General features: G+C 39.8%; 1 protein-coding gene across 5 annotated transcripts in view; it reads right to left on the bottom strand.

The window, feature by feature from the left end:
- The window catches only part of LOC118364041 (gamma-aminobutyric acid type B receptor subunit 1-like), a 55,596-nt gene that overhangs the window by 13,213 nt on the left and 20,119 nt on the right, over window positions 1-22,264 (bottom strand). For all 5 annotated transcript variants that reach the window (XM_052489518.1, XM_052489515.1, XM_052489516.1 and 2 more), the window contains 9 exons: window positions 21,022-21,182; window positions 6,413-6,547; window positions 4,919-5,089; window positions 4,075-4,176; window positions 3,736-3,801; window positions 3,231-3,422; window positions 2,387-2,632; window positions 1,951-2,014; window positions 1,038-1,115 (listed from right to left, as the gene is read on the bottom strand). In XM_052489518.1, coding sequence (XP_052345478.1) covers window positions 1,038-1,115; window positions 1,951-2,014; window positions 2,387-2,632; window positions 3,231-3,422; window positions 3,736-3,801; window positions 4,075-4,176; window positions 4,919-5,089; window positions 6,413-6,547; window positions 21,022-21,182 — 1,215 coding nt within the window. The remainder of the gene's footprint in view (window positions 1-1,037; window positions 1,116-1,950; window positions 2,015-2,386; window positions 2,633-3,230; window positions 3,423-3,735; window positions 3,802-4,074; window positions 4,177-4,918; window positions 5,090-6,412; window positions 6,548-21,021; window positions 21,183-22,264) is intronic.

Genomic DNA, 22,264 nt, shown 5'->3' with positions numbered 1-22,264 from the left:
TGGAACAAACTAACCTCTATCACACTCCAGAAAACTAGACTCCCCTCCATCACCTCTGGAACAAACTAACCTCTATCACACTCCAGAAAACTAGACTCCCCTCCATCACCTCTGGAACAAACTAACCTCTATCACACTCCAGAAAACTAGACTCCCCTCCATCACCTCTGGAACAAACTAACCTCTATCACACTCCAGAAAACTAGACTCCCCTCCATCGCGTCTGGAACAAACCATCCTCACCTCTGTAAACCTACATCACACCAAGCTCACTCCTGTCACACTACATAACAGTAAGACCACCAAACTCAGCCCTACGGTAAGTTGGCCTTGTGAAGGACAGAGATAGATACAGGTCACCATATAGTCGTCTCTGATTGGACCCATTGGCCCCACTCCCCTCGGAGGCTAAGCTAAGCCTTGGAAACAAATCGTTTCCTTAAAAGTCTACAACGGTGCCCTCTCTCTGGACTCCCAGCATGCACGATTGATTAGCGGTGCAGTAATTCTGAGCCCAGGCACAAGTGTGTCACCTCTCAAGGGAGGGCTGGGCCAGTAAACAACGGAACTACAACATTTGTCTTGGTGTGGCTGAAGCAAATCGACAGTAACAGCATTTCTCTGCAGACAGTGTCACGCTCTGTGGCTGTGGTGGATGTTGAACTTTCCTAAAGTGAAGAAGTGTAGGTGGGGGTCAGGCCTTCCTGACTGCCATGGTCTGGCCACTGGGCTGTGGGTGTAAACTAATTCTGGGTGAAGGAGGATGAGGGTCCAAATGATTGCTTTTAAAGCCAGAAGTGGTGATTTGTCTGACATGGAAATGATGGATGGAGGCATCGCGGGCTTAGAGAAAGAGTAGGCGTAAACAGTAGGTCTAATGTGAGGGGAACAAGATAGATGGTTACATAGATGACTCACAGTGAGACAGTCACACACACACACACACACACACACCCACACAGAGAGAGAGAGAGAGAGAGAGAGAGAGACATACACAGGAAGCCTGACAAAGACAAACGTAATCAACTCCGCCCCACCTATCCACACATCGTTGCCGAACCAGGAGAGATTCTTCTGAGAGCTGTCGTAGTATCCAATCTTCTTATAACTGCCTCCTACACAGCGAGAGGGAGAAGATAGTTCAATTAACATCTTCTCAGATCCTCTTTCTTTCCAGCCTACATAATGTCCTTGGGTTACGAAGGGTTCAAACGACAACAAGCAAAAGAAACACTTTGAAAAAGAACGACAGATCAAAACATCATTATGAAAAGAAGGCTACGGAAGTGCACGGCAGAACATTTCAGATCCACAAATAGAGAGAAAGAGAGAAGAGGGGAAAAAGTGGAACGAAGAGATCGAGACGACACAGAGAGAGGTACCCACACAGAGCTACTACAGGGAAAGAAAGACAGAGGGAGAGAATGAATATGTGGCATCCTTAACCATGAATACTGACGAGAATAATTCACAAATTCAAGTCAATGCTTTCAATGTATTAACCTGATTACCCGACCTCGTCACGAGCACGGCAGCACGCGAAATGCCACCCAGTGATGCAGGCAGAAGTAGGATGATTATTTTCCGTTATCCATTAGGGCTCCAAAAAGAACAAAGGTACACAATAATATGCCACTTTAGCTTCGGTCCAGGCCTCTTCCAATTAGACTGAAGGCTTGACTCGACACATTTGGAAATAAACACAATTTGCCTGTCCAAAAAAACCCCCGCTTTGCTCTCAAATCAACACGGGTGAGAACAGAGGGAAAGTAAGAACAGCTTCAGCAAACAGCCTTGATCTTGATGCACGGACTGGACTGGCTGACATTCAATCGCTCCGCAACAGAATGTCAATGACTCTTTCTCATAAAAAAAATAAAAAAACTACTGTAGGATATCCAGAACAAGGAAAGTCTGAAATATGGTTGAAATGGTGATAGATGACTTTACCTTGCAGTTGCTCAATAAGGGTCATCGCCATCCTGGAACCCTGGGCATCAAACACCACATGGCCCTGAAGGATAAGAAAAGTGCTACATCAAGTCAGAAATCTACTGTCATCCATTCAGACTTATTGAATGAGCCAATACATACATTACACACATGTTCTCTCATCCGGTCCCTGGGACAAATAGGGTATGCAGGCTTTTGCTCCTACCCATTCCTAACACACCATATTCAACTAACCAAGGGCTTGATGATACGTTTAGTAGTTGAATCAGGTGTGTTAATCCTCCAACCAGGGTTGGACTACCTGGACTTGTATAATAAGAAACACTCATTTGCTTTTTCCATTGCAAAAGGTTTGTGCCCTAATGAACATTTCGTGCCCTAATGAACATGGCCCTAGTATATTCTACTGGATGGCCCTCCCTCCTGTACTCACAGACACGCCTTCAAATGAGCTGGTGTTGAGGGCGCGGTAGATCTCTGCTGTGATGTCATGGTTGTTGTAGTTGAAGTCCTCCAGCCTGCGGCCTTTGGCCTTCAGAGGGGCCACAGTCTTGTTGAGGGCCAGGGCCAGGGCCCAGACAGCGTCGTAGGCCAGAGGGGCCTCCTGGAAGCCCCCTGTCTCTTCCGGGTTCTTACCCCCCAGCCGGTTCATCAACGCCCCCAGGAACTCCTGAGAGGTCTGATTGGACCAGACATCGGGAAGGGGAGGAGTTGATATATGAGCGTCACCATTCGTGTGGCTTTCAAACTGAACTATTGTCCACCAAACTCATTAGTGTGACATTTATATAATTAGAATCACTATGTTAGTTGTATTAGGGTCAACTTAGATTTAGGCAATACTGGACCCTCAAGCACTGTGTAATGGTTACGTATTACTAGTTATGTATTACTAGTTATGTATTACTAGCCTTTGAAATCAAACAGTACTGTACTTAGCTCAGGGCTAGCCCTGGGCCAGGGACATTTATTTCATATAAATGTCTAAGTATGTGTCTCTGCCCTGGGCTAAGAAACATGTGGTGTGGAAAAGCCTAAAGGGCCCCTAGAGTGTACTATTGCAGAAGCACATCAAGCCGCCGCTCTGCAGGTAGAGGAAGGAATATGAAGATAATCAGCAGCTAAGCTGGCAGCGTGTGAAATTGAAGGGACGACATGACCAGATGGAGAGCAGATGTTGCTCACCACATTGGAATGCGGATCATAATCAATAACATTACATGGACTTGGGGGACCTGATCCTGGATCAGTATGAGATCCGGACCAGATGTTCTCACCAGGTTGGAGGCTCCGCGGACGGTCTCGGGGTTGAGCATGACGATCTCCGTGGTAACGTGGCCCTCCACCGCCTCTGTCATGTTCTCGATGGTGCAGTTGATGGACGGGTCTTTGATCTTGAACCAGTTATCAGCGTACCAACCAATCAGAAACCACACATATTTCTTCCCATACAGTTTCTCCTTAAATACCTGGAGGATGGAAGGAGAGAGTTGGAGGGAGAGAGTTGGAGGGAGAGAGGGGAGAGAAAGCAAAAGAGAGAGAAAATAGGAAAAAAGATAAACATTTGGAAAATAGACAGAAAAGAAGAAGATGAAACACTTAATTGTCTGTTAAATTATTCTTAATTACACATAAATATTCTTTGCTTCTCAAGGCTACATCATCACCACAGTACAAATGACAATTAATTAAATAAAATATACAATAGAGGTCAATAACTACAAATAGCCCGATAATTTAATGCTCAACATAACTTGAGGTCAAACAATGAAAAACACTCACCTCGCAAAACACTTTCCTGGCTTCCGTCTCATAGAAGAGCCCCACAATTATTCTGGCATCCTGACGCTATTCAATGACAGGAAGCGCAATGATTTAAGCCATGTTAATGAAAATACATTCGCATAGTTCAATAATAATGATACAAGCCTTTACACTTTGACTATTCCAATTCTATGGTACAACCTCGGCTACCTCGGCACTTCACAGCCTGGCAGTTGGTAGTGCTAATTAGCCTCCGGTATTCATTTCCTGTATTAAATCACCTCACTTCGCTAACAGGCGCAGCTGTGAGCAGGGGAGAGCAACAGCAGTCCCCCATTGAATATTTTATCAAAGCACCTTGAGATTCTTGACAGCGACAGCCGGGTCGGTGAGGAAGCTCTGTCTCACACTGATCTCAATCCCAGCCTCCTTCACCCTCTGCTCCAGATCATCCAGAGTCTATATGAGAGAAGAAGAGAGAGGGTAGATAGAAAGAGAGAAGGAAGAGAGAACAGAGAAGGAAAGACAAAAGAGAGAAGGGATGAAGGGATGGGAGAAGGGATGGGGAAGATAGAAAGAGAGGGGGGTCGAGATTGAAAGAAAGATGGAAGGGGTGAGAAAATGAGAAAGTAAAGGCACAAGAAATTGAAATGGACCAAGAAAGAAGAGAGTAAAAGAGGAAAGAGGTAATAAAGGACAGAGGGAGAGAAAGAGAAAGATCATTTGAGAGAGAGAGGTGGGAAAAGAGAGAAAAACGAGAGGCAGAAAGAAGGGGAGATGATAAAGAGGGAAAAGACGAAGGGAAAGAGGAGCGATGGGTTCTTTCCTCTAATGGAGGTTAACTCTAAGTGCCACATCATCCACACGGTTGCTCACCACCAATATTCCAACAAATCCACGATCAATTGTGGGATTGAATACTTAAAAGACTGTCATACTGCATATAAGTCCCACGTACGCACACACCCACTCCCACACACTCTTTTGCTCATTAAGATGTGGGAGAGTCACTGAAGAGGAGACTGTGGAAGAAAGAGAGAGAGAGACAGACAGAGTGAGAGACAGAGTGAGAGACAGACAGAGACAGACAGAGACAGAGAGAGACAGAGAGAGACAGAGAGAGAGATACAGAGACAGAGCGATAGAAAGAGAGCGAGAGAGAGACATAGAGAGAAGAGATAGACGGAGAGAGTGTACTGACCGAAGTGAAGACCTCTGTGGTCTGCTGGATGGTAGCGATCTTTGTCCACTTCCACTTCTGGAAGAGGCGTACCCTGGTGGGGTTGTGGAGGGTGGCCGAGGGGTGGGTGCGGAAGAAGGTGGGGAAGCGGTTCCTGTTGGACAAGGCTGGAGAGCTGGAGCCATAGGACAACTGAGAAAGAGATATACAGTCCTAATGTATTCCGTACCAATGCAATGTATTGCACTGATTTCAATTGAATTAAGAGGTGAAGGGGGTCCCATGTTCTATATCTATCATGACTTTGGTTTCGGTGTTCAGAGCATTGGCACCCTGACATCAGGGAATGAGAGAAGAAGAAGGTGAGAGACCTGATGATAAATGTCAAATGTCAAACGTCATGTACAATATCGCGTAAACAAATGTCCTGGTGTATGTAGAGGTAGTGGAGCCCCCAATACATGGACAGCAGACAATACATGTAGAGTAGAATGGAGTTTGCCAGCTCACAATTGAGTGCAGTCAGGGGGACAATGGTATCAGCCTGTGGAAAACAGCTCCAGCATTAGGGGTGACACACACACGGGAGAATGAAATTGAAGGAAATGGAGCAAAGCGGCGGGGCACAGAGAGGCTCATAAAACACCACTTTGCAGGAAGCAGAAGAGAAGTACTCCAATGTGATTTTTTTCATGACCTGAAACACTAGCCTCAAAAGGAGTTGGTTCAGGGTCGTGTTCATTATGCACCAAATGGACTATAACAGGAAGGGATTAACTGGATTTGTCCAACAAGAAAGACACATTTTTGTTTTACGTTGCTAAATGTTTTAAAATGTTTCACAGTGCAGGTATAACAATTGGAGCACCCAGAAGTCCCTTGATTCTGGTCTGTTTGGTCCTTGGCTCTATTCCCTCTCTGATAGGCTTGTTTGACATGCAGAGAGATACTCCTCCCGAGGGTTGAACAGAGACAGAAATAAGTGTGTGGCGATTGGTGGTGGTGTACACTCTCTCACTAAAGAGCCAGAACCCTTTATATATATGTGTGTGTGTGTGTGTGTGTGTGTGTGTGTGTGTGTGTGTGTGTGTGTGTGTGTGTGTGTGTGTGTGTGTGTGTGTGTGTGTGTGTGTGTGTGTGGGAGGGAGGAGGTCGGGGGGAGACAGCTAGAGTGGGAACAAGGAGGCTGAGAGGAAGAGAACAGAGGAAATCAAGCAGACAGGCCCAGGGCACTAGTTGCTGACAAGTGGAGGGAGTGAAGAGGAAAACAAAAAGAGATAGAGCTTTTAATGAAGGAGAGAAATGTATAGATAGGGAGATTTAATTTGTTCACAATTAATTACTTGGCTAAAAAGTTGATTATTGGATGACGAGAGAGAGAGAGAGAGAGAGAGAGAGAGAGCGAGAGCGAGAGCGAGAGAGAGAGAGAGAGAGAGAGAGAGAGAGAGAGAGAGCGAGAGCGAGAGCGAGAGAGCGAAAGAATGGGACACACACACACACACAGTAGCTACCCACCACTATGAGGTTCCACATGCGAGCAGCCTCTGCTACCAGTGTGGATACGGAGCTGCAGCCGGGCATCAGGACTGTCTTGATGGGCTCTGTGTAGAGCAGATCATAGAGCAACTTGGTGGACTCCCCTGGGTCACACTAAGAGAGAGAGAAAGAGGAAGAGGGACAGAGGGAAAATGGAGGGAGGAGGGGATATGGGGGAGATGGTGGGAAATAAAAGGGGAGACAGATGTGAGGGAGAGAGGGGGAGATGAAGGGAGAAAGAGAGGGAGGAAAAAGAGGAGGAAGATTAGGAGAGAAATAGGGGGAAAGAGAGGAAGAGAAGAGGGGTGAGATATGTGGGAGAGAAAGTGAAGGGGTGGGTAGAGAACAGGGGTAGAGAGAGAGAGAAGGGAGGGGGGGGGAGAAAGAAGAATATCAGAAAGAGAAGAACAGAACAGCGATCGATATTCAGCCTTATCGAGCGTCAGTATAAAAGTGGGAAAAGATGGCCAGAGAGAGAGTTAAATCGACCACGCTGTCCAAAAAGGGACAGGAAGAAAATATGACTGCACAAAGAGGGAGGGAGAGATCACAAACAGAACACAATCAAAGCCTCAAATGAATGTAAAATAAGCTTGAGGTGGTCCAATCATGAACAAATGATCCATCACAGGCTTGTTTTTTTTTGGTTTTGAATAAGCCATCCCCATCCCAGTCCTCAATAGGGCCCGATCTAAATCAGCCTGACACGTTTAATGGTGATTTGCTGTGGAGGGGGAGAGAGAGGAAACAGAACTCTCATGCATTGCAGTTGAGTGTCACAAGCAATCTGGTTGTGGAAAACTGTGACTTAACAACGGACCTTATGGGCCCTGGTTTGTGTGTTGGTTTGTCTCCGTTTGTTTTCCGAGATGGAAATAGCGCACTCAAGAAGCAAATGTGTTGGATGCAAAAATTGCTTGTTGATTTCAATGATGGTTGCTTGACTGTTAAAAACGTTGTGGTCTAATGCTACTGTCTCTAGATTGTAGGATGTAATCTAGATATCATGACACCGCCAAGTCCAATTGATCACAACGGAAGAGAAAGTGACGTTTTTATATCCTGTCACATCTGATAACGTGTCACGCGGTCATGACCTTTTCTCTGCCCTAGAGAACTACTGGAGATGCCGGCCTTTACAACAACAAAAATAGATGTCAAATTTGCAGTTTGACATGTAAAATAGCAGTTTTCACATGTTGAGCTTAAATTTCACGTGAAACCACATTATTTCCACGTACATTAAATGTAGATGTTAGCACCACCTCTTCACATGTGAATTGCAGTTTGACATGTGAAATTTTGCGTGAGAAGAGGATGTGCCGCTTGACATATGAAAAGCATTCCTATGTGAAAAACAGTCACACCTGTAAAAATCGAATTTGCATTTTCATATTTGAAAATAGTGTAACGTGCGATTGTTTTTCACGACCTTGCAATTCCACATCTAAAGAGACCATCTAATTTGCAGTTTCACATGTAAGAATACTCCACATTTACTCCAATGTTTGTAAACAAAGTAAATGTAAACAAACACTGTATACCCTAAAAACATAGTTAAAACTATCATTTTGATGGATGGTCAGTACTTGCATCCATAGCGTAGCCTATGGATATAAGAGGGGTTGCATTTCTCCAGCTCCAACCCTCAGCTGTTTACCGAAACTGTGGCAAGGAGAACACTTTGTTAATGTTTGAATTAAGGACTGCCACTTTAAACACTTCTAATTGAGTAACAGCGTTGTTACATGGTGCAATCCTCTAGTGCAGGGGTAGGCAACCCTGTTCCTGGAGTGCTGCAGGATTTGTTTTCTAACTTGGCACCACATCGGAACCAACTGATCTAATTGATCAGTTCAGTGATTGCCTAAATTCAACACACCTTGTCTTCCAGGTTGGTTAAATCAAAAAATCTAAATCAAATCCAATTTTACTTGTCACATACACATGTTTAGAAGATGTTAATGCGAGTGTAGCGAAGTGCTTCTAGTTCCGACAGTGCAGTAATAACCAACGAGTAATCTAACCTAACAATTTCAAAACAACTAACTTATACACACAAGTGTAAAGGGATGAAGAATATGTACATAAAAATATATGAATGGGTGATGGTAGAGAACGGCATAGGCAAGATGCAGTAGATGGTATCGAGTACAGTATATACATATGAGATGAGTAATGGAGGGTATGCAAACATATAAAAGTGGCATTGTTTAAAGTGGCTAGTGATACATTTTTTACATCAATTAAACATGAAGCGCCTGCGGCATTCCAGGACCAGGGTTGTCTAACCCTGCTCTAGTGAGTGAGCTACGTTTGTGCCATTAATATGAAGCAAAACGTCTGTAGTCCAGAACAACATTCTTAGTATTACAAACAAAAATAATGATATTGAATGCATAACATAAACCCTAAACTATTGATAAGCCAAACAAAATCATTTTAAAATGCGAAAGCCAATGAAATGTAAATGAACGCAAAAGAAAAGTTTTCCGTTTACAAAAATGATGATAATGCAATTAAATAAAATTCCTCCATCTTCCCTATCTTTGGTTATGTTACTCTGGTCTTTGCTTCCCCTGCCTTTTTTCCAGTTGCAAATTCATTACAGATACAAAGCACCCTACTGTTGGTTTGCCTCTGAAGTTAAGCAGGGTCAGTCCCTGGATGGGAGACCAGATGTAGCTGGAAGTGGGAATAAAAATAAATTATAAGGGGAAAAACACATGTACAAAATGTACATGTGAAACTTCACACGTGTCCGAAAACCATGGGTTTTGTTTTTGTAAGGGGATGTATAACCCTCCTCTTTTCCACACACCCACATGCACTGTCAGTGGTGCTGAGACGGTGCAACCCAATATTAGTGTCAGAGTTAGCATTACTTCGATACTACTCCAGCATCCAATCTATCCGCTCATGAGACTTTGATGAGAGACTAATCCCACAGAAAGAATAGGAGAAGAAGCCACATATGCCGATATGCTTTATTCTCTTTAATTGCATTCAGAATGAATAATATAAAAGAAGTGTGAATATATAAGAGGACCAGTAGGATCTTATGTGTTATCTCAAGTCACTGTGAATTTCTAAATCTCCCCCTGTAATTAAATCTTGAGTACCACTTGAGTCGTGGTGTTAAATGGTGCATACATGAATGTGATACACGTGTGTGTGTCCATGCATGCGTCCATCCACACGGTCCACATGCACGAGCATGCATGTGGACCGTGTGGAAATATTAATAATTTTGGTCCCTGATTGAGTCCTATCATGTTCCAGCCACCAATTAAAGTAGAAATTATAGATTTTTAAAATTTTATTTAAGCCTTATTTTACCATGTAAGTTGACTGAGAACACACTCTCATTTACAGTAACGACCTGGGGGATAGTTACAGGAGAGGAGGGGGGATGAATGAGCCAATAGGAAGCTGGGGATGATTAGGTGTTCGTGATGGTGTGAAGGCCAGATTGGGAATTTAGCCAGGACGCAGGGTTTAACACCCCTAATCTTACAATAAGTGCCATGGGATCTTTAGTGACAACAGATTCAGGACACCAGTTTAAAGTCCCATCCGAAAGACGACACCCCTACACAGAGAGCACCTCATCACGCCATTTCTCTACCTCTGTCTCCCTCCACCACAGTTAATAATTGATCAAAGTTATCAGTCTCCGCTTTGATATAACCATGGCAACGGTCTAGAGAGGGTGAGTGGTGTGTCTGTGTATAGACCTCAATGTGCTGTAAATAGTCTAATGTTCTCTCCCTAAACTGCCACACAAACAAACAAGCAGATTTTTTTTAGATAGATTTTTATTTAACCTTTATTTAACTAGGCAAGTCAGTTACAGTGGCAAGAAAAAGTACGTGAACCGTTTGGAATTACCTGTATTTCTGCATGAATTGGTCATGAAATTTGATCTGATCTTTATCTAAGTCACAACAATAGACAAACATAAATGTGCTTAAACTAATAACACACAAACGATTGTATTTCTGTTGTCGATATTGAATACATAATTTAAACATTCACAGTGTCGGTTGGAAAAAGTATGTGAACCCCTAGGCTAAGGACTTTTCCAAAAGCTAATTGGAGTCTGGAGTCAGGAGTCAGCTAACCTGGAGTCCAATCAATGAGACGAGATTGGAAATGTTGGTTAGAGCTGCCTTGCCCTATAAAAAACACTCACAAAATGTTAGTTTGCTATTCACAAGAAGCATTACCTGATGTGAACCATGCCTCGAACAAAAGAGATCTCAATTAAGAATTGTTGACTTGGATAAAGCTGGAAAGGGTTACAAAAGTATCTCTAAAAGCCTTGATGTTCATCAGTCCACGGTAAGACAAATGGTCTATAAATGGAGAAAGTTCAGCACTGTTGCTACTCTCCCTAGGAGTGGCCGTCCTGCAAAGATGACTGCAAGAGCACAGTGCAGAATGCTCAATGAGGTTAAGAAGAATCCTAGAGTGTCAGCTAAAGACTTACATAAATATTTGGAACATGCTAACATCTCTGTTGATGAGTCGACGATATGTAAAACACTAAACAAGAATGGTATTCATGGGAGGACACCACTGAAGAAGCTACTTCTGTCCAAAAAAAAACATTGCTGCACGTCTGAAGTTTGCAAAAGTGCACCTGGATGTTCCACAGCGCTACTGGCAAAATATTATGTGGACAGATTCAACTAAAGTTGTGTTGTTTGGAAGGAAGGGAACACACAACACTGTGTGGAGAAGAAAAGGTACAGCACACCATCAACACCTCATCCCAACTGTAAAGTCTGGTGGAGGGAGCATCATGGTTTGGGGTTGCTTTGCTACCTCAGGGCCTGGACAGCAAACGGAAAAATGAATTCCCAAGTTTATCAAGACATTTTGCAGGAGAATGTTAGGCTATCTGTCCGCCAACTGAAACTCAACAGAAGTTGAGTGATGCAACAGCACAATGACCCAAAACACAGAAGTAAATCAACAACAGAATGGCTTCAACAGAAAAAAAATATGCCTTCTGGAGTGGCTCAGTCAGAGTCCTGACCTCAACCCGATTGAGATGCAGTGGCATGACCTCAAGAGAGCAGTTCACACCAGATGTCCCAAGAATATTGCTGAACTGAAACGGTTCAGCAAGAGAAATGGTCCAAAATTCCTCCTGACTGTTGTGCAGGTCTGGTCCGCAACTACAGAAAACGTTTGGTTGAGGTTATTGCTGCCAAAGGAGGGTCAACCAGTTATTAAATCCAAGGATTCACATACTTTCCCCACCCTGCACTGTGAATGTTTACACGGTGTGTTCAATAAAGACATGAAAACGTATAATTGTTTGTGTTATTAGTTTAAGCAGACTGTGTTTGTCTATTGTTGTGACCTAGATGAAGGTCAGAACATTTTATGACAAATTTATGCAGAAATCCAGATATTTCCAAAGGGTTGACATACTTTTTTCTTGCCACTGTAAGAACAAGTTCTTATTTTACAATGACGGCCTACCGGGGAACAGTGGGTTAACTGCCTTGTTCAGGAGCAGAATGACAGATCTTTACCTTGTCAGCTCGGGGATTCGATCCAGCAACCTTTCAGTTACTGGCTCTAACCACTAGGCTACCTGCCGCACTGAAAGCTAGACATGCCGCATTGCAAATAAACGGTGTAAGTGTTGCAGTTCATCTACACTAAAGTCTTCTTGATATTTCATTATTCAGCGTCTAATTATGTCATGTTATATTTGATGAGTCATCTCTTCTTTTTTTTACCCAAGGATCACACTTTGAAAGCTTCACTGGAACTATTGTGACCTTTACAGTAGATCATCATGAACATCATGATACATTCAAGCCAAGACCACTGTATGAGCACGTCTTCATATTTGATATGATAAAGCAATTAAGAAGACAAGCAATTGGATGATGGTGATTCTTATTTCTAAATCTCATGCTCAAACAGAGTGTGAGTTATGATTGCCTGGGTGATGTTTGGTAACTGACCAAAAAAGCTGTTGATTGGATAATAACTGAAAGTAAATAGTAGCCGTATTCAATTCCATCTCCTATAATTTCACTCTTAATGCCATAAGCTGCTCATTAATATTACAGCCAGGTGTGAAGCATTCACAATCCACTGATCGTTAAAGTGCTCATCAAACCCAACTGTAATTAGCAATAACTGTACACTAGCACGCACCTGCAGGCTACATTCAAGAAAATCTCACTGTCTGACATGTTCATTGATTTGGTTCTAGTCATGTATTGGTCTGTCACAAAGGTGTAAATCTATTGGTTTGTCAAAACAAAAAGTGAACCATAAATCAACCAACGGGTGATATTAATTCCATAAATTCCGGAATTCTAGATTTTAGAATATATTGTATTATATGGCCAGTACCATTGATTCACAAAGCTGTTTCAAGTTAAATGATATGTATAGTCAGTATATTTTATATGTCCACAGCCTAACGTCATGTTTTGTATATGATTTTTAAACCCTGAATCTCGACATCAACCATATCTATTCATCCATATTATTATCTAATTGAAAGGAGAAAAATATGAAGCCTGTTTGCTTCAATGGTAACTGTGTTGCCATGCCAACTTTCCTCTCCCCTATTCTTTACAATGGGATTCCATTGCAGAGCCTTTTACACCAATCAGAACAAAGCGAGCGCTGCTCCCTAACCAGTCACAGCACAGTTAACTGTTTCATGCCTGTGTGCTGTATGCCCGGGTGTAGTGGAGGCATCTGTCCTGTAGTATGATTGATATGGAAACCCAGTGGGAAGGATGGCTGTGTGTTAAAGCTAATGAGGTGATGTGTCTTAAAAATACCAATGTCTATATATCAAGACCAATGTCTATATGTCAAGACCAATGTCTACATGTCAAGACCAATGTCTATATGTCAAGACCAAAGTCTATATATCAAGACCAATGTCTATATATCAAGACCAATGTATATATGTCAAGACCAATGTCTATATGTCAAGACCAATGTCTATATGTCTATATATCAAGACCAATGTCTATATATCAAGACCAATGTCTATATGTCAAGACTAATGTCTATATGTCAAGACCAATGTCTATATATCAAGACCAATGTCTATATATCAAGACCAATGTCTATATGTCAAGACCAATGTCTATATGTCAAGACCAATGTCTATATGTCTATATATCAAGACCAATGTCTATATATCAAGACCAATGTCTATATGTCTATATATCAAGACCAATGTCAACATGTCAAGACCAATGTCTATATATCAAGACCAATGTATATATATCAAGACCAATGTCTATATATCAAGACCAATGTCTATATGTCAAGACCAATGTCTATATGTCAAGACCAATGTCTATATATCAAGACCAATGTCTATATATCAAGACCAATGTCTATATGTCTATATATCAAGACCAATGTCTATATATCAAGACCAATGTCTATATATCAAGACCAATGTCTATATGTCAAGACCAATGTCTATATGTCAAGACCAATGTCTATATGTCAAGACCAATGTCTATATGTCAAGACTAATGTCTATATGTCAAGACCAATGTCTATATGTCTATATGTCAAGGCCAATGTCTATATGTCAAGACCAATGTCTATATGTCAAGACCAATGTCTATATGTCAAGACCATTGTCTATATGTCAAGACCAATGTCTATATGTCAAGACCAATGTCTATATATCAAGACCAATGTCTATATGTCAAGACCAATGTCTATATATCAAGACCAATGTCTATATGTCAAGACCAATGTCTATATATCAAGACCAATGTCTATATATCAAGACCAATGTCTATATATCAAGACCAATGTCTATATGTCAAGACCAATGTCTATATGTCAAGACCAATGTCTATATGTCAAGACCAATGTCTATATATCAAGACCAGTGTCTATATATCAAGACCAGTGTCTATATATCAAAAGTAAAGTCTATATGTCAAGACCAATGTCTATATATCAAGACCGATGTCTATATGTCAAGACCAATGTCGATATATCAAGACCAATGTCTATATGTCAAGACCAATGTCTATATGTCAAGACCAATGTCTATATGTCAAGACCAATGTCTATATGTCAAGACTAATGTCTATATGTCAAGACCAATGTCTATATATCAAGACCAATGTCTATATATCAAGACCAATGTCTATATGTCAAGACCAATGTCTATATGTCAAGACCAATGTCTATATGTCTATATATCAAGACCAATGTCTATATATCAAGACCAATGTCTATATGTCTATATATCAAGACCAATGTCAACATGTCAAGACCAATGTCTATATATCAAGACCAATGTATATATATCAAGACCAATGTCTATATATCAAGACCAATGTCTATATGTCAAGACCAATGTCTATATGTCAAGACCAATGTCTATATGTCTATATATCAAGACCAATGTCTATATATCAAGACCAATGTCTATATGTCTATATATCAAGACCAATGTCTATATATCAAGACCAATGTCTATATGTCAAGACCAATGTCTATATGTCAAGACCAATGTATATATATCAAGACCAATGTCTATATGTCAAGACCAATGTCTATATATCAAGACCAATGTCTATATGTCAAGACCAATGTCTATATATCAAGACCAATGTCTATATATCAAGACCAATGTCTATATATCAAGACCAATGTCTATATGTCAAGACCAATGTCTATATGTCAAGACCAATGTCTATATGTCAAGACCAATGTCTATATATCAAGACCAGTGTCTATATATCAAGACCAGTGTCTATATATCAAGAGTAAAGTCTATATGTCAAGACCAATGTCTATATCTCAAGACCAATGTCTATATATCAAGACCAATGTCTATATGTCAAGACCAATGTCTATATGTCAAGACCAATGTCTATATGTCAAGACCAATGTCTATATGTCAAGACCAATGTCTATATGTCAAGACTAATGTCTATATGTCAAGACCAATGTCTATATGTCTATATGTCAAGGCCAATGTCTATATGTCAAGACCAATGTCTATATGTCAAGACCAATGTCTATATGTCAAGACCATTGTCTATATGTCAAGACCAATGTCTATATGTCAAGACCAATGTCTATATATCAAGACCAATGTCTATATGTCAAGACCAATGTCTATATATCAAGACCAATGTCTATATGTCAAGACCAATGTCTATATATCAAGACCAATGTCTATATATCAAGACCAATGTCTATATATCAAGACCAATGTCTATATGTCAAGACCAATGTCTATATGTCAAGACCAATGTCTATATGTCAAGACCAATGTCTATATATCAAGACCAGTGTCTATATATCAAGACCAGTGTCTATATATCAAGAGTAAAGTCTATATGTCAAGACCAATGTCTATATATCAAGACCGATGTCTATATGTCAAGACCAATGTCTATATATCAAGACCAATGTCTATATGTCAAGACCAATGTCTATATGTCAAGACCAATGTCTATATGTCAAGACCGATGTCTATATGTCAAGACTGATGTCTATATGTCAAGACCAATGTCTATATGTCTATATGTCAAGGCCAATGTCTATATGTCAAGACCAATGTCTATATGTCAAGACCAATGTCTATATGTCTATATGTCAAGACCATTGTCTATATGTCAAGACCATTGTCTATATGTCAAGACCATTGTCTATATGTCAAGACCAATGTCTATATGTCAAAACCAATGTCTATATGTCAAGACCAATGTCTATATGTCAATACCAATGTCTATATGTCAAGACCATTGTCTATATGTCAAGACCATTGTCTATATGCCAAGACCAATGTCTATATGTCAAGACCAATGTCTATATGTCAAGACCAATGTCTATATATCAAGACCAATGTCTATATATCAAGACCAATGTCTATATGTCAAGACCAATGTCTATATGTCAAGACCAATGTCTATATGTCTATATATCAAGACCAATGTCTATATATCAAGACCAATGTCTATATGTCTATATATCAAGACCAATGTCTATATATCAAGACCAATGTTTATATATCAAGACCAATGTCTATATATCAGGACCAATGTCTATATGTCAAGACCAATGTCTATATATCAAGACCAATGTCTATATGTCTATATGTCAAGACCAATGTCTATATATCAAGACCAATGTCTATATGTCAAGACCAATGTCTATATGTCAAGACCAATGTCTATATGTCAAGACCAATGTCTATATATCAAGACCAATGTCTATATGTCAAGACCAATGTCTATATATCAAGACCAATGTCTATATGTCAAGACCAATGTCTATATATCAAGACCAATGTCTATATATCAAGACCAATGTCTATATATCAAGACCAATGTCTATATGTCAAGACCAATGTCTATATGTCAAGACCAATGTCTATATGTCAAGACCAATGTCTATATATCAAGACCAGTGTCTATATATCAAGACCAGTGTCTATATATCAAGAGTAAAGTCTATATGTCAAGACCAATGTCTATATATCAAGACCGATGTCTATATGTCAAGACCAATGTCTATATATCAAGACCAATGTCTATATGTCAAGACCAATGTCTATATGTCAAGACCAATGTCTATATGTCAAGACCAATGTCTATATGTCAAGACTAATGTCTATATGTCAAGACCAATGTCTATATATCAAGACCAATGTCTATATATCAAGACCAATGTCTATATGTCAAGACCAATGTCTATATGTCAAGACCAATGTCTATATGTCTATATATCAAGACCAATGTCTATATATCAAGACCAATGTCTATATGTCTATATATCAAGACCAATGTCAACATGTCAAGACCAATGTCTATATATCAAGAACAATGTATATATATCAAGACCAATGTCTATATATCAAGACCAATGTCTATATGTCAAGACCAATGTCTATATGTCAAGACCAATGTCTATATGTCTATATATCAAGACCAATGTCTATATATCAAGACCAATGTCTATATGTCTATATATCAAGACCAATGTCTATATATCAAGACCAATGTCTATATGTCAAGACCAATGTCTATATGTCAAGACCAATGTATATATATCAAGACCAATGTCTATATGTCAAGACCAATGTCTATATATCAAGACCAATGTCTATATGTCAAGACCAATGTCTATATATCAAGACCAATGTCTATATATCAAGACCAATGTCTATATATCAAGACCAATGTCTATATGTCAAGACCAATGTCTATATGTCAAGACCAATGTCTATATGTCAAGACCAATGTCTATATATCAAGACCAGTGTCTATATATCAAGAGTAAAGTCTATATGTCAAGACCAATGTCTATATCTCAAGACCAATGTCTATATGTCAAGACCAATGTCTATATATCAAGACCAATGTCTATATGTCAAGACCAATGTCTATATGTCAAGACCAATGTCTATATGTCAAGACCAATGTCTATATGTCAAGACTAATGTCTATATGTCAAGACCAATGTCTATATGTCTATATGTCAAGGCCAATGTCTATATGTCAAGACCAATGTCTATATGTCAAGACCAATGTCTATATGTCAAGACCATTGTCTATATGTCAAGACCAATGTCTATATCAAGACCAATGTCTATATATCAAGACCAATGTCTATATGTCAAGACCAATGTCTATATATCAAGACCAATGTCTATATGTCAAGACCAATGTCTATATATCAAGACCAATGTCTATATATCAAGACCAATGTCTATATATCAAGACCAATGTCTATATGTCAAGACCAATGTCTATATGTCAAGACCAATGTCTATATGTCAAGACCAATGTCTATATATCAAGACCAGTGTCTATATATCAAGACCAGTGTCTATATATCAAGAGTAAAGTCTATATGTCAAGACCAATGTCTATATATCAAGACCGATGTCTATATGTCAAGACCAATGTCGATATATCAAGACCAATGTCTATATGTCAAGACCAATGTCTATATGTCAAGACCAATGTCTATATGTCAAGACCAATGTCTATATGTCAAGACTAATGTCTATATGTCAAGACCAATGTCTATATATCAAGACCAATGTCTATATATCAAGACCAATGTCTATATGTCAAGACCAATGTCTATATGTCAAGACCAATGTCTATATGTCTATATATCAAGACCAATGTCTATATATCAAGACCAATGTCTATATGTCTATATATCAAGACCAATGTCAACATGTCAAGACCAATGTCTATATATCAAGACCAATGTATATATATCAAGACCAATGTCTATATATCAAGACCAATGTCTATATGTCAAGACCAATGTCTATATGTCAAGACCAATGTCTATATGTCTATATATCAAGACCAATGTCTATATATCAAGACCAATGTTTATATGTCTATATATCAAGACCAATGTCTATATATCAAGACCAATGTCTATATGTCAAGACCAATGTCTATATGTCAAGACCAATGTATATATATCAAGACCAATGTCTATATGTCAAGACCAATGTCTATATATCAAGACCAATGTCTATATGTCAAGACCAATGTCTATATATCAAGACCAATGTCTATATATCAAGACCAATGTCTATATATCAAGACCAATGTCTATATGTCAAGACCAATGTCTATATGTCAAGACCAATGTCTATATGTCAAGACCAATGTCTATATATCAAGACCAGTGTCTATATATCAAGACCAGTGTCTATATATCAAGAGTAAAGTCTATATGTCAAGACCAATGTCTATATCTCAAGACCAATGTCTATATATCAAGACCAATGTCTATATGTCAAGACCAATGTCTATATGTCAAGACCAATGTCTATATGTCAAGACCAATGTCTATATGTCAAGACCAATGTCTATATGTCAAGACTAATGTCTATATGTCAAGACCAATGTCTATATGTCTATATGTCAAGGCCAATGTCTATATGTCAAGACCAATGTCTATATGTCAAGACCAATGTCTATATGTCAAGACCATTGTCTATATGTCAAGACCAATGTCTATATGTCAAGACCAATGTCTATATATCAAGACCAATGTCTATATGTCAAGACCAATGTCTATATATCAAGACCAATGTCTATATGTCAAGACCAATGTCTATATGTCAAGACCAATGTCTATATGTCAAAACCAATGTATATATGTCTATATGACAAGACCAATGTCTATATGTCAAGACCAATGTCTATATGTCAAGACCAATGCCTATATGTCAAGACCAATGCCTATATGTCAAGACCAATGTCTATATGTCAAGACCAATGTCTATATGTCAAGACCAATGTCTATATGTCAAGACCAATGTCTATATGTCAAGACCAATGTCTATATGTCAAGACCAATGTCTATATGTCAAAACCAATGTCTATATGTCAAGACCAATGTCTATATGTCAAGACCAATGTCTATATGTCAAGACCAATGTCTATATGTCAAGACCAATGTCTATATGTCAAGACCAATGTCTATATGTCAAAGCACAAGGGACATTTCTTCAGTGGACAGAATGCCACTACAGAGGTCTCCTCGGGATAAGATGTCACATATAGCTGACCATCACTGACCCATTTGACCACTAGCTAACCACTAAGCTCCAGTGACTAACCAGGAAATGATAGAGCCAAATATTTGTGCTATTAAATTAACAAAACACCCGCTGCTTGTCGCTCATCAATCATTCATCATATAGGCATTTTCAAATGTCAGCACTATACACTCTATATGTTTCCCACTGTTCCTGCCCCAGTTATTGCCTCCCACTTCGTAATTTAGCAGCTAGCTGATGCTTTGTGGCTGTCCTTGGTGCTGAATTGCAGCAAGCCAATATCAGTGTCTGACGTGGCATTAGTTTAGTTTATCGTCCACCACAATGAAATCGGGGAGGCGACTGTGGATCAGTCTCTGTCCATTCGCCACATGCGATATCTCAGACAACACTAGGCCGATTTTGTCGAGATTTGGGTCTTGCCATTTTGACGACAATGATGCGTCTTGCCATAGAGATCCCGCATTTACAAAATGACACTAATTGGCCTAAAGCAGGAGCTATGGTAATTAACTGAAATGTGTTAGTTGCGAGATTTATCTCAATTGGCCCAAGGGGGACGCTGCATCTTTTGTGGGGGATGACATGTTTACTGTTGCCTTGTTTTTTTTAATGAAATGGGCAACAATTCTAAAAGGGGTAATATAATTTGGCTTTTGGTACATAACTCCCTTGACAATATTAAATAAGTATGCTGCTGAGTTGTTACATTACTGCACCCACCTGCTACAAGGGCAATACATTCAAAGAAGTATGCCTGCTGGAAATCAATATCATGTTGGCAAGTTTTAACAATGTATAGAGACATATGTAAAGAAGAAAGGCTGAAACTGAAATATAAATTAAGGGGTCATGTATTTAATATTACATGGACACAAACTGGTCGAATTTAATTTCAACTGGTCTAGAGACTTGTGAAAAACCAAGATAAAGTTGTATTCTCTTCTGATTGTGTGACTATCACTTTTTAACTACAACAATGGATCTATTTGATTCAACATCTACTCACCATACTGTCATAGTATATCAGCTCCAGTTCGTAATCCGGCAGAATATCCGTCCGGTTGTTTACCAGATCCAAAGCCATCTGCGCAGAGGGGAGACATGCTTGGCCGCCCGGCCAACCGCCGCTCATGGGGAAGAGAGCTCCGATGTAGAGTTTCTTCTTGCCTAGGGACGGGCACGGCCAAGAGAGTAGAAGTAAGGTGAGCGATGCTCGAAGTGCAATATGGCCGGACGCAACACTCGATAATTTCCGCAGACTTTTTCCAATGACCGCCATGGTCAGGTAATTTGAATTGAAGCGATATCCAAATGTTGCAGTGGAGTTGGGTTCGTGTTAGAATAATAGGAGATTATGGTGTAATTAAAAGTTTAGAGAGCCTCGAGGTGAATTTGCAAAGAATCGCAATAGCATTTCATTGCAAGAATTTTGCGCTCTCCAAAAAGTGGATTCACGTGTTCGCCTCGCTAACATACAGTGAATGATTGTTAGAAAAAAATTAAGAAATAGCCTAGCTCGTCTGCTCTTATATTATTTCAGTGGACTAATAGTTTCGATTTATAATTTGTCCGTGCAGAGGTCCATGATATACAACCCAAATAGTTAATGTTTTTATCAACGTTAAATGTTGGATTTATAAATAGGGTATAACTTGTTTGGAAGCCACGTTTGCCTCCTTTTGTCGTTCAGCAGGCAGAGTTCAATAATTTCAAAACCTAAAATGAAGTGTTCAATTAATTGGGTTCAGCAAATAAGTTGAATGGTTTTGTTCCAAGTGCTGTAAAAACTAATGAGGCAGGATAGTTTCCCTTTCCGTCGCGATTGAGAATATTGGACAGACATTAAAATAATGCTAGTCGGTTATTTCTAATGATTCATGATCACCATGATTTTGCACCGAAAGGTTTGCGCGCGCGACCAGTCCAGACGGCAGAAAATGAGCTCCGGGTTACGAATAACGTTTGAAGTGTCCTTATTCTCTGGTTAATAAAAGCAAATCGCACTGTGCGTCATTTCAGGATTTTAAAATAATCTGTCCGTGCAACGACCCGTATTTCCAATTGTAGAGGATGAAACGAAGTGTCCAGGAATGATACGCGAAAGGTATATCATCAACTGCAGCAGAGGCTATGAGTGTGCGTCTGTGTGTGTGCATGTGTGTATGCGCGAGGACAACTCTGATGATATTTGCTAGTCGCTGAATGTGTAGAGACATCGAGAGAGCAAGTGAGGCAGGGGGATGGTTAAG

The sequence above is a fragment of the Oncorhynchus keta genome, chromosome 31 (genome assembly GCF_023373465.1).
Source record: "Oncorhynchus keta strain PuntledgeMale-10-30-2019 chromosome 31, Oket_V2, whole genome shotgun sequence".
NCBI lineage: Eukaryota > Metazoa > Chordata > Actinopteri > Salmoniformes > Salmonidae > Oncorhynchus > Oncorhynchus keta.
This window is presented reverse-complemented; position numbering and strand designations above follow the sequence as displayed.